Source organism: Cynoglossus semilaevis, chromosome 10 (genome assembly GCF_000523025.1).
Source record: "Cynoglossus semilaevis isolate Cse_v1.0 chromosome 10, Cse_v1.0, whole genome shotgun sequence".
Taxonomy (NCBI): domain Eukaryota; kingdom Metazoa; phylum Chordata; class Actinopteri; order Pleuronectiformes; family Cynoglossidae; genus Cynoglossus; species Cynoglossus semilaevis.
The window spans coordinates 6043274-6055844 of NC_024316.1; the positions used below are offsets into that span (position 1 = coordinate 6043274).

General features: G+C 39.3%; 2 protein-coding genes across 4 annotated transcripts in view; one reads left to right on the forward strand and one right to left on the reverse strand.

Moving 5' to 3' along the window:
• Positions 1-12571, reverse strand: part of snphb (syntaphilin b) — a 1167912-nt gene that overhangs the window by 1114536 nt on the left and 40805 nt on the right. The window lies entirely within an intron of this gene.
• LOC103384751 (plexin-A1-like) overlaps positions 1-12571 on the forward strand; it is a 68352-nt gene that overhangs the window by 47188 nt on the left and 8593 nt on the right. For both annotated transcript variants that reach the window (XM_025059381.1, XM_025059380.1), the window contains exon 4: positions 2865-4247. In XM_025059381.1, the coding sequence (XP_024915149.1) occupies positions 3075-4247 (1173 nt within the window). In that variant the 5' untranslated portion in view covers positions 2865-3074. The remainder of the gene's footprint in view (positions 1-2864; positions 4248-12571) is intronic.

Here is a 12571-nt window from a genome sequence, read left to right on the forward strand (position 1 = left end):
AAAGACGAATCTCTTGAATTGAGGAGAGGTTTAATCAGTTTCGGTTTCAAGTATTGCATTTTATGATAAGTTGTTCTGAAGTTGTAGAAAGTAAAAACAAAGAAGCTATGCTTGTTTGAAAATAACAATTTCATCAAATCATTTTGTGTTTAACTGCCTATGAAAATAGTTTGAATTTAAACTAAAAACCTTGACCTTTGTGAATGACCCTGTCAAATCTTCAACCTGTCATTTCACACTTTTCACACATTTATAATACATTTATAATAAATGTGGGATAAAATCCTGGCTTTTCTTACAAGGTGTTACAACGTAATATACTTTGTAATGTGTACATTCATGCGTCTGGATTTACTGACATTGATCCACGTTACATATATCCAGGTACAAGTACCTCATGGTTCAGTATTCAAGCTCATGCCTTTGACATTTATTCTCCGCACTGCACTTGATCCAGAATATGTTTAATATGGAACAGTTATTTATATATATACACAAACACACACACACATATATATATATATATATATATATAGGTCAGAGTTTGGACACATGCTTGGATAGTTAAATAGGATTGAGGAGCTGCAGCCACACACATACACAAAGACCAACACAGATTCCTGCAGGGTGAGGACAGCAGGCACGGATGTGAGCTCCATGTTAAGGACGTGCTGTGTATAAATGTGACCATTTGGAAAAAGTCTTTGGAGGTGTGTGTGTGTGTAGTCAGAGTGCCAACACTAATAAATCAGCTGAGGACAGACCTGAACGGTCACCAGGTTTCATCTGATCAGGCAGGTGGACCATAGGATGGACACACACACACACAACCACACAGAAGCAATTATCAAAAGAAATAGTTTTATTATTTAAATAAGTATACTGTACTGATTGTGGAATAATATAAAATAAACTAAATAAATATATAGTTTGTTGGATAATAAAAATCAGCTCAAAAGGTAAAAAACTAGCTAAATTTGTTTTTTTATAATTCTGAACTTAGACCAGAAGCTATCTGAACATTGTATTACATTTAGTAAAAACATGAAGCCACACACACACACACACACACACACACACACACAACCGTTAGCTTCCTGTGTAAAATGTAACAGTAGCATTATCCACAGCTAAAACAAGCTTCAGAAGCATAATCAACATGTGATTTCTATTTGAACTAATCAATATATTAGTATGTATTTTTTATATATGTATTTTGATAAAATGAACTCTTCTGGCTGTTGCTGTGGAGCCACTGGTTCTTAACATCCTCGGCTTGGTTCACTTTCTACCACCAGAAACTGTGCTCTGTGTGCTGCTTCTGTGCATCTGTAGAGAAGAATGGCCGTGTGTGGGGCGAGCAGTCTGTTTTATGTCAATTGTGTTTATGAGAGTGTGTGTGATGAAGTCAGCAGAGTCAGGAAAAGCCTGCAGAAAATGCCTTTGACCAATGAGTGCATATGCTTACATTGTGCCTGTGGGTGTGTGCGTCTGTGTGTGTGTGTGTGTGTGTGTGTCCTATGTGAGAACAGTGATTGCTTTGTGTTGATTGCACAGACAATAGGCTGGTCACTGTAACTGTAATCATGGCTGGGCTGCAGAAAAAAGATGCATTTCACAAAAACGTTGAGTGGCTGAGAGAAGAGGGTGGTGATGATGACGTGTGTGTATGTGTGTGTGTGTGTGTTTCTGGATTACATGGAACTCTCACAGGTCTTACTAAAATGAACATACAGATATAAAAAGACCTTGACCAAAGTAATCAAGGTTTCAAGGACCTTTGTTGTCAGACCAAACCTGATTGTGAGTTCAAGCACCAGGATATGGATTGTGAAAGTGGCATTTGAACATGTGAGGAAGTTAATACAACTGACCTAAGGGAATACAAACATTACATATCGAATATTTATTGACATGTTATACAATACTATATACGTATATTGTACTATATCTGCAACATATATTTTAAAACTGGTTACAAAGGGTGTTATGGGAAAGATTATTGGGTGCATATAAGTACCTCGTCCTCAAGGTACCTTTTGAAAAATGAATTTAATCGAACTCAACTGACACGTTTGGCCTTCAATAAAGATTTACTGACAACTTCCTGAACCTAGTGCCAATATAACCTACAGTTAAAGAACATGCTGCAGATCTAAAACTGGTAACCAGTACAGTTTTGGAGTGTCTTTGAATCCTTATAGGTGACTGTCTGTTCTGTTTGAGTTAAACCAGTCCTCTCTCTCTCTCTCTCTCTCTCTCCCTCTCTCCCCCTTCTTTGAAAGGAGTCCTGTATTTCTCTGCTCTGTTGGCCTGTTGTAAATATCAGGTAGAACTCTCCCTGCAGCCCTGTTGGTAACTTATGGATGTGTACCTGCTCTCTCAAAGCTGCACATCACTGCCTCACCTTGTGTAACATAACTCTCTCTGGACAGACCTGTGTTTTATGCACATAATAATAAAGAATACATCTGCATGTTTTCATACATTAACTCATCTGTAAGTTTGTTTAGTGTGTGTCTGTGCGCTTTCTCCGTTGAATCTTTTAATACCTGCAGACAATCGATACACAGGGGAGCAATATTTGGCCCCGTCCTCCTTTAAAAGATGCACTCCATGAAGTGGTGTGAGTCTGAGTGGAGAAGTCAATAACGCAAAGGCAACAGTGGCCTCATCTGTTTTTTTTTAAACTGCAACAGTGAGGCCTGTGAGTCTGGGTCTGTGGGCGTATATTAAATTTCTTGTCATTTCAATAAAAACAAATGGATCTGTTTTGTGAGCTCAGCGGAAGTGGAGAACACCAGTGTATGAATATACAGACATCAGTGTTTACCAAGTCCTGTCTGTGTGTGTTTGTTTTTCAGGGCTGGCAGCAGACAAGGCTGAGGATCAAGAGATGAGATTATAAAGCACAGAAGTGTGGAGAGAGGTGGAAGACAATAGCTCGTCAAAAACTCTATTTTTGTTTCATTTCTGCCTTAAGTTCTACGAGGCACTGACTGACCCTGCACAGGATTACAGTCAAAAATACCCACCAATACCAACACACTCTCTCATCACTTCCCCTCACTACCATGTCCTCCCACCCGAGCCCATCCCTTCCAGTCCTCCCCATCTTCTCTCTGCTCCTGTCCCTTTCTACCTCAACTTTCTCCTCCCCCACGTCCATCCCCCTTCTCTCCTTTTCCCCACCTGAAGGAGGCCTCACACACTTGGTAGTGCACAACAAAACTGGTGAGGTCTACCTGGGTGCTGTCAACTGGATCTACAAGCTCTCCAGCAACCTCACCAAACTGCGGAGTCATGTAACCGGGCCTGTGACGGACAACCCCCGCTGTTACCCTCCTCCTGGTGTCCAGTCCTGCCCCCATGAACTGGTGCAAACCTCTAATGTGAACAAACTCCTGCTACTTGATGCCGCCCACAACCGCCTGATTGCCTGTGGGAGTACTTCCCAGGGAATATGTCAGTTCTTGCGTCTGGATGACTTGTTCAAACTCGGTGAGCCCCATCACCGTAAAGAGCACTACCTATCCAGTGTGGCTGAAGCAGGAACCATGTCAGGTGTCGTGATCGCCCCTGATATTTTTGGTGAAGGTGGGAAGCTGTTTGTCGGCACACCAATTGACGGGAAATCAGAGTACTTCCCAACCCTGTCCAGTCGCAAGTTGATGTCCAATGAGGAGAATGCAGACATGTTCAACTTTGTCTACCAGGACGAGTTTGTTTCCTCGCAGCTGAAGATTCCTTCTGACACTCTGTCCAAATTCCCTGCCTTTGACATTTACTACATCTATGGCTTCAACAGCGAGCAGTTTGTTTATTACCTCACCCTTCAGCTCGACACCCAGCTCACCTCTCCCGATTCGAGCAGCGAACAGTTCTTCACCTCGAAGATTGTCCGACTATGTGTCGATGATCCCAAGTTCTACTCCTACGTAGAATTCCCCATTGGCTGCACCAAGGACGGAGTGGAATACCGCTTGGTTCAGGATGCTTACATAACCCGGCCGGGAACCCATTTGGCACGTTCTCTTGGTATTTCAGAGCGGGAAGAGGTTCTGTTCACTGTTTTTGCACAGGGTCAGAAGAACAGAGCCAAACCGCCCAAGGAGTCGGCTTTGTGTTTGTTCACAATGAAGCGGATAAAGGAGAAGATTAAAGAGAGAATTCAGTCATGCTACAAAGGAGAGGGGAAGCTGTCCCTACCCTGGCTGCTCAACAAGGAGCTGGCTTGTATCAACTCGGTGAGTGTCCCTTTACATTAACTTATTTAAAGCCATTATAGCTTATTTTGAATAAGCTTGTTAGCTGTACTGTATAACAGACCTTTTCAGTGGTTAGCAGTGGTGCCCTGTATGAAGAATATATAGTATTTAAATATTTTAGAATTTCTTTTATGTTTTTTTTTTGTTTTTTGTACAATGTGAAGATGTACAGTAGGGTAGTGTGAATTTATTCACAGACCTGTACAATTATTAATCATTTATTGATTTTTTAAATATATTCTTTATACATTTCATTTTTAATTTTAATTTTTTTTTTAGTTCTATTGGGTCTTAAAAAGCGTCAACAAATCTGCTTGTCTTTGTCTAACTTTGTCCTGCCTCTTGGTCCACCGTAAGCTTAACAGAACCATAACTACCAGCACCGTTAAATTAATTTCAGTAACCATTAATTTAAATGAACCGTTTTTCTTTCGAGGTAAACCCAGAGTTACGTGAGCCCTAGGTTGTTTACCATTGTGAACTTTTAAAACAGTTCTTTCACTTTTACCACAGAGCTGCTCCTGGTGCCTGGAATAATAGGTGTTAGTTTTAGTGAGCTGGTGTGGCTGTGGCTGAATAGCACTTGGACTGGCTGCCTGTACATTGCACCTTGCCAAATGCATTTTAGCGGTTTTGGGTGTAGGCTATGTTAAATCCTGAGCACGTCTGGAAAACGTTTGCTGTATTTATTCACTGAGTAGGTGAAAATGCTGACAGTTGTTTGATTCTTAGTGACCTACAATGAGTAGTTCTTTGATTTCCTATTGATTTTAAGAGGTAGAGCTAGAGAATTAGTGGCATTTACCTGAATGTGAATAAGATGTATTCACGATTTAAGCTCAAGCATGGCACACATGCCTTCAGTGGTTTTTTGAGAATTCTTCCTGTTTCTAGAAGTATAATCAAAGTAAAGAGATAAATGTTTTGGAGTTGAACAAGTTTGGAGATTGAGTTTCCCATTGAGTTCTAGGACTGTCACTTTTTAAAATTTTGAATTTAAGTATTTAAGTAAACTATCTACAAAAATACTGCATAAGACAATATGGGTTATTGTGACCACTCATTAAATCTCCTCCTGATCCAAAATTAAAAACCTGTTGCTAGTTGGCTATTCTGCTGTTGGCAAGCAAGTCAAAATTGCCAAACTGGAACCCCACTCGTGCCTTTGTGCCTGCTCAATAAGAGTGGGTAGTACCCGATGGACTTTGTGTATGTTCTGGGTTATAACATGTGACATGGTAAATACTAGGTCCTGAAATGTCTTGCATGCAATAAAAATATTTGTTTGAATTAGATTTTAGGAATAAAGTGACAGCCCTCCTGTTCCTGTCGTCTTCCTGTTGCTCACATTCTCTTTCTGTCTCCTTTTCTACACACAATCTTTCTCTCTCACACACACACACATTGAAAAACCTTCGTAACCTTATAAATAATTCACATGGTCTCACCTTCTGTTATTCAGCCCGTGCTCCATAACAACCTGCCATAAATCTGTGGAACTCTCTCCACCTCTGTCTCCCTGACTCTCTTCCATCCCATCCTTTTCCCTTCCTTTTCCTTGTCGCTCACTCCTCTGTCATCATTTGCATATGATTTCTTTCATTTAGATAACCCATTGTCCCTTTGCTGGTCGTTTATATCTTCATGCTCCAGTTCACTCTATTCCCCCCAACCTTCCTTCGGACCTTTTCTTCTGAAATTTTAACCTTTTAACCCCCTTCATTTTCATATTCTTGCTTGTTTTGTTCCTCTCTCCTCTGCTTCACTCATGCATTTTCTCTTCTGCCATTCCCCCCCTGCCCTTTCCTTGACTTTCGGCTGAGTGATGAGGTATTGAGTGACTTAGTGTGTAAAGCCAGTCCCTGGATGTGATCTGGAAATACAATGTGAAAAAACAGACAATGCAATGAAAAGGGAAAAGCAGAGTGACAGGGAATATTACAGACCCAGGTCTCAGAGGACCACAGGGATAAACCCCACACTAACTTAATAATGTTGTGCAGACTTCCCCGTGTCTCTGACATAATATTGGCAAATTCACAGGGATCCTCTGGCCTTCTGATATTACAATTACTGCAAAGTTTACTTCTGTGATCAAGGTCTGTGGTCAATCCAATGCCTTACGGAAAAATCGTTGGTTATTTGGCTTCACTGTAATCGTAAAAACACTATTTTTTCACACACAAAAAAAGGCAAACTAAAAGACATGACCATTTGCCTAATTGTTTTTGCTTTTAAAACCAACATAGGTTATATGATCAAGAAAAATGGGCCAGTGTTTGTTTGTTTCTCCATCTCTGGTTTGGCAATAGAACCAGTGTTGGTGTTTTAGCTGGCAAAATGTAACTGTTATCTTTTCATTTGGGGATAATCCCTCTAATCCTGCATTCACATTCTACAAGAAAAAATGTGTAAATAAAAAAGGTGCCGCTTAAATACTCAAGAGTGGTTTTTAGCTTTTTCTTAAATATTAAAGTTATATTTTCTCTGTGTGCAGAGGTAATAACAGTGGGTGGACAAACACTAACACAAAGAACAGGGATGCTTCTCTTACTGTAGAACTCTTATTATTTTATTTCTAACATTTTTTTGCTTGCCAACAGCAAAATCTGTTCTTGGATCAGTTAAGTGACATCATTAAGTTGATTGGTTAAGATATAGGTTTACTCCAGTAAATACACTTGTATTTACTTACATACCAATGAGTGACTCGAAAAAAAAATGACAAATTGCATTTGAATATGACAAAGTAAAGGTGCCTAATCCATACAATAAACACATCAGAAATATTTTATATTGGCCATATCAAAAATCCATACACTAAACACATCAGAAATATTTTATATTGGTAAAACAAGACATTATCGTAAAATTTGTGTCTCTAAATACTTTTGGAGACCTATTATAAATTTGTATAATAATGTATATCTATTTTTGTTTACATATTACAATTTGATATTCTGCAGGTTCACGTTGCACCATATAAGTAGAAACATCTGGAAACAGGATAAACAACCTGTCACAGAAATGAGAGCTCAGACGCCATGACACAAACTGTCTGCCTGTCTGATTTGCCTCATTGAGGTTGAGTCCTAGTTAATCTGGTTCAGCGGGAACAGTGTTTTCTGGATGAAATGAACCAGTCCCAGCATGTTATTCCTATAGCTGCTAATTAAACATTCCCCCTAAACATGTAACACTTTCTACAAGACAATGACAACATTACCTCTTTGTCACTTACCCACTGCTGCTGTCTGAGCACCATGTGGCCTTGTTGTGCCTTTTTTGTTTTACTGTATGTGCATGTGATTATGCTAATTGGCGTGGAGTCACGTGACTGTCCTTATGGCCATCTGTCGTTCTGCTTGCGATCGATCAAGGTCACGTCGGCAGCGCCCGCTGCAGGACGTCGCTTGTGATGAATTTATCATCCTCCCGTACGGACATGTTCAATGTTTCCTGACGAGAGCAGGGTGACAGCTCGTTGCCTCCATGTGGGTGTCATGTGGAACCTTTCATAGTGGCTCATTTTCAGGAGACAAGGTCGAGTCAGTCAGTCAGTCAGTCGACTGACACACTTTACCTGGAACCTCTCAAACTTCATCACACTCACACTCACAGCATTTACAAAATCTGGATTTCTTTTATGTTTCAAAACTTTATTTTTTGACGTTTTTTATCGCAGGGAGAATTATAAATGTTTCAACAATTAAATCAAAATATGTAACTGCTGCATCAATCTTTGGAATTGACTCACCATTTGTAGCAGGATTATATATTTGGAATTTATGGTGTGTTTTAAAAACCTGCATAAAATCAGGCCAGGTCTCATTTCTTTTTTTTTTCTTTTTCTTTTTTAAATTTTGCTGTTACTCTGGGACTACAAATCATACCAAGAAGAATATTTACAGTGTGTGTCAGAAAAATCCATTCTTTGTGGATGGTATGAACACATGCTCATCAAATATCGTCTTCTCCTGTTTCAGTCATGGCAAAAAGTCTAAGACTGGTGTTGTTCAGGCAGAGAAAATATATACAAATTTAAAAACATGAAGAAAGCAACTGTATATGACAGACCAAATGCAAATGATTTTGAGAAACCTAGAATATATGTTGGCAGACATATAATACATCATACTCCTATTGTACTTTAAGCGCTGTAGACTCTTCATCAAAAATCTCTCCAAAAAGCATTAAAATAACAGTATCCACAGAGAAGGACGAGGCTCCTGATGCAGATCAAAGTCGGTGCATCTTTGTGAAACCTCATTATAAAGGAGGAGAGCCATTATTGGAGTCACAGGAGTTAAACCTGAGTTCTGTGGGACAATCACTGGCTGTGAGCTAACATCCAGTTCCACAGTTCTGTATGCTAGCTGACCAGGCCACACTGAGGGCCTTAGAATCAATAATGAGAGAGAGAGAGAGAGAGAGAGAGAGAGATGCTATCCTCCCTGTGTACTTTGTTGATTTTTAAGACTGGCCACATTTCCTTCCCTGTGCATTTCTTGTTCTCTGATTGGACAGTTATTTGCATCTGTGGCCTCCCTGTTGTTGTTGGTCTCTGAAGGAACAATGGCCAAACCAAAGAGCCATTTAGGCTGATAATAACATCCGTGTGTGTGGCTATGGGAGTGCTCATTGTCTGAAAATACACTTCACTAAAATATTTCAAAGATCGTTATTGATATCTTTTGTGCTTCTGTCCCTCCTGCCATGTTCTGCCTGTGTGTTCCACAGTTTATAATAGCAGTTATTAATATGTATCAGGGTTGATCACTGGTGGACAGAATTACAGTCTACTTCTATGGGGTTTTGTCTACTTCATTCTCTTCCACTGATCTTACTGCCAGTGTGCTGTGCCTTATTGGTCTGTGCCTTATTGGTCTGTGCCTTATTGGTCTGTCCATTGAAACTGTGCGTGACGACCTGGCTCTGTAGAAGCAAATACATGATGGCCCACCAACACAGTACATTCCTATTTAGAGTACTTGTAAGTCATCTTTTTTTTTAAATGATATGGAACAAAAAAATACTATGACCCAACCTAAAAAATGATGGGCTGATGACTCATATTCATATGGGTATATACGTATATGTGGAGTTTATGATTTCTCTCATAGCTATGATCACTGTTTCCTTTATTATATTCAGTCAATATAAGATTGTATAAACTTGTTATTTGGTTGAATAAATTAGTAGACATTTATAAACTTATTTGGTTGAATAAATTAGTAGACATGTACTCTTAATATTAAACTCCTAGAAAAGCAGTGTGATTTCCCAATTCCGGCTCAAATAAAGAAAACCCTTGCTGCGCCCCCAACTTTAGGAACCACTGCCCTAATGAATTCACCCTTAGAAGTTTGATTATAGGCCAGCTAACCATAAAGCATCAGCAAAATATGATATTTAATCTCTTTTTCAGAGACATTCAGAATAGGTTCAACCTTTAAATGTGTGCCTCAGCCTGTGGTCTGTGCTGCGCTGTGATTTTGGCACATTTGTTTTAGATAAACAGTGAAACGACTGCAAAACAGATGCTGTTTTTTCAAGATAACATTGGCTTTGTCTTTCTCTTTTTTTAAAAAAAATATAAAATTCCCACTTTATGACACAGTGTGAGATTCACTGACTTGTAAAGATGAATTTTCATGGCAGCACAGCGATAAATACAGGCAGTGCTGAGGTGAATTGCTGTCAAATGCTGCCGAGAGCGGGGCCCATCAGGAGAACCCCCCACTTTTTGATGAGGTGCACTTTTTACTTCCTGCCTCTGGAGACGTTTCTGATGCATGACACTGCAAAATATCACATACATATGCTGCCTCCAGTCATTTGAATGACTTCTGCTGTAACACTTCCCCCATGTTTTTGTCCTGTGATTTTCTTTTCTCTGCCCGCGGCTGACTCACACGGGGCCCGTCATGCCACGGATCCTTCCTTAATTTTTAGTGAATTCTCAATGGGGGGAATTTCTCTAAAGCTACTCAAGTATGAATGAGGGCTGAGCTAAGTCTACTGCACAGAGGTGTTCATTGTTAACTCCAGCACATGACAAAATGGATCAATGACTGCCGTAGTTCTCATGAGGCTGTCATCGCGTGGATTTGGAGTGTTTTAGAGCCTAAAGTCTGTGTGACCTGTTTGTCATGTTATGAGTTAACACCAAACAGAAATGTTTGAAATATATGAGTCTACCATGTGTCAGTGTGTGTTTTGTGACCAGTAACCCCTGACCCAATTTTTTACCAGGGTTTTTTTTGTTAGTTTGATGCTAATTCATCATCAGCCCGACTGACTGATGCATTTAATGTACAGTAGTGAACTAGAGGGTGACTAGGATGACCTGCTACCACCTGGAAACACTGGTGCCAGACACCAATTAGAAATATACCAAAAAAAAAAAAAAACAGTTATAATTTCAAAATCACATTAAAAAAGCAAAATCAATCAAACCACCACTTAGAACAACATATGGTTAACACAAATGCATCTGTTTAATTAAACTGGAATTTGAATGTAGTTGTCTGAAAGCATTCTAATTTAAGGCATTTTGGCAGGCATCAAATTATTTCTTGTACTGCAGTTTGTGTATATTTGTGTTAGAATGTAAATATATATATTTATATACAGTGTATTAACACACTTTTCTACCACTTGCTTCCATTTTCAGAGCGTTTCACAGGCTCCAGTGTTAGTGTGAGTCCCTTTAGTGGCCTGTAATAACTGGATTATGGCAGACAGGAAAGGCTTTAATTCTGATTACACAGACTTTAGTCTGCAGTGCTCAAATGGACAGCACAGCTTAAAGAGCGTCATTTGGCTTGTGTTACATAAAAAGGGCATTTTGGCTGACTCACAAATGTGATGTTTGCACACATTTTAGAAAACCCAGGTCACAAAGCAGCAGTATTGTCCCATATCCTACATTTCTACAGTATTTATCGTTGTTGAATCTCAACATATGTCTGTACGTCCATTCATATCTTTTTTGCACAAACACAAGATAAAAAGCTGAGGGGGGGGGGGTTAAGGAGTAATGCCAGAAGAGTCACATCATGGAAAGAATGCTGTTGTTTTCCAGGCTTTGGCCTGAGTCTGTGTATAAACTGTTTAGACTGTTTACTCCAGCGTCTGAATGAGTTTTCTTAAAGTCAACCAGCTGCCTCTAACAATCCAATGACATGCAGATCAGCCCTTATTTAATTGGATACACATCATCATGATTGTTTGTTTTTTGTTGGCCCTGCGTTGAATGTTATTTTCTTCTTTTCCTCCAGTGTTGGCTGGATTGACCTCCCTGTGTTCAATGGGGACAGATAAATATGTGCACATTTCTTAAGAGTTATTTGAATAAAATCCATGTCACTTCAGGTGCTGAGAGTGATTTATTCACTCCAAAGAAGTAAAAATAGAAACTAGCCAAATGTTTAATGGGCTGTAAACAAAGAATATATACAGTTGTAGTGCAGCCACAAATTAGTCAAAATGTTTGTAAAATTGGCCAAGGTTTGGGGTTTTAATGAAAACCTTCAAAATATTTATTTTGTATATTTTAATTTATCTAAAGCACTACATACTATATATATATATATATATATATATATATATATGTACTAATATAACTAAATAACTGAAAATAGTAAAATATCAGAACTATATATTGCATTGTTTTCCCCTTCATGACAATAATAAGCATTACATGTTGTTTTAGGGATTTTTCCTCTTGTATAAAATATCTTCATATTGACAATGTAACATTGAGTCTACTTATCATGAACACATCTACAGTTGGACCAGTGGCCAGAATCATCACTCTTTCTCAGACTGGAGTTTTCTTCCTGACTTAACCCAGCCCTGGGTCAAGAGGTCAAAGTTGGCTGCTGTCCCTCTGTGACACATTAACCTATATGGGACCAACTGACACCCGGGCTTCAGAGCTAAGCCCTTTCTCTCAACACACACGTGTCTCGTCTGGGATTCCACCTTGTACATTTAGGAGTCTTCATTATTTTTGTAGCTTCACGAAATAGTGACCCAGAAAAGTTTCCCATGGGGCTTGTATCTCAACAATAGAGACTGGCGGTGATTATGAATGTGCTCCGCCTTGTTTTCTAATTCAAGCGCTGTAGCAACAAGCTCGTATCCATGATTCCACCACCTTGTTTAACCTCAGCAATTAAAATCAATTATCCTGTAAGAGTGTTTCAAGGAGTTCTAAAGTTTATAGAGTGTGACAAATAGAGGCTTCCTGATGAAACCTGCTGCGCGTGGGGATCCTTGTTTTGTCAAGGAACGGA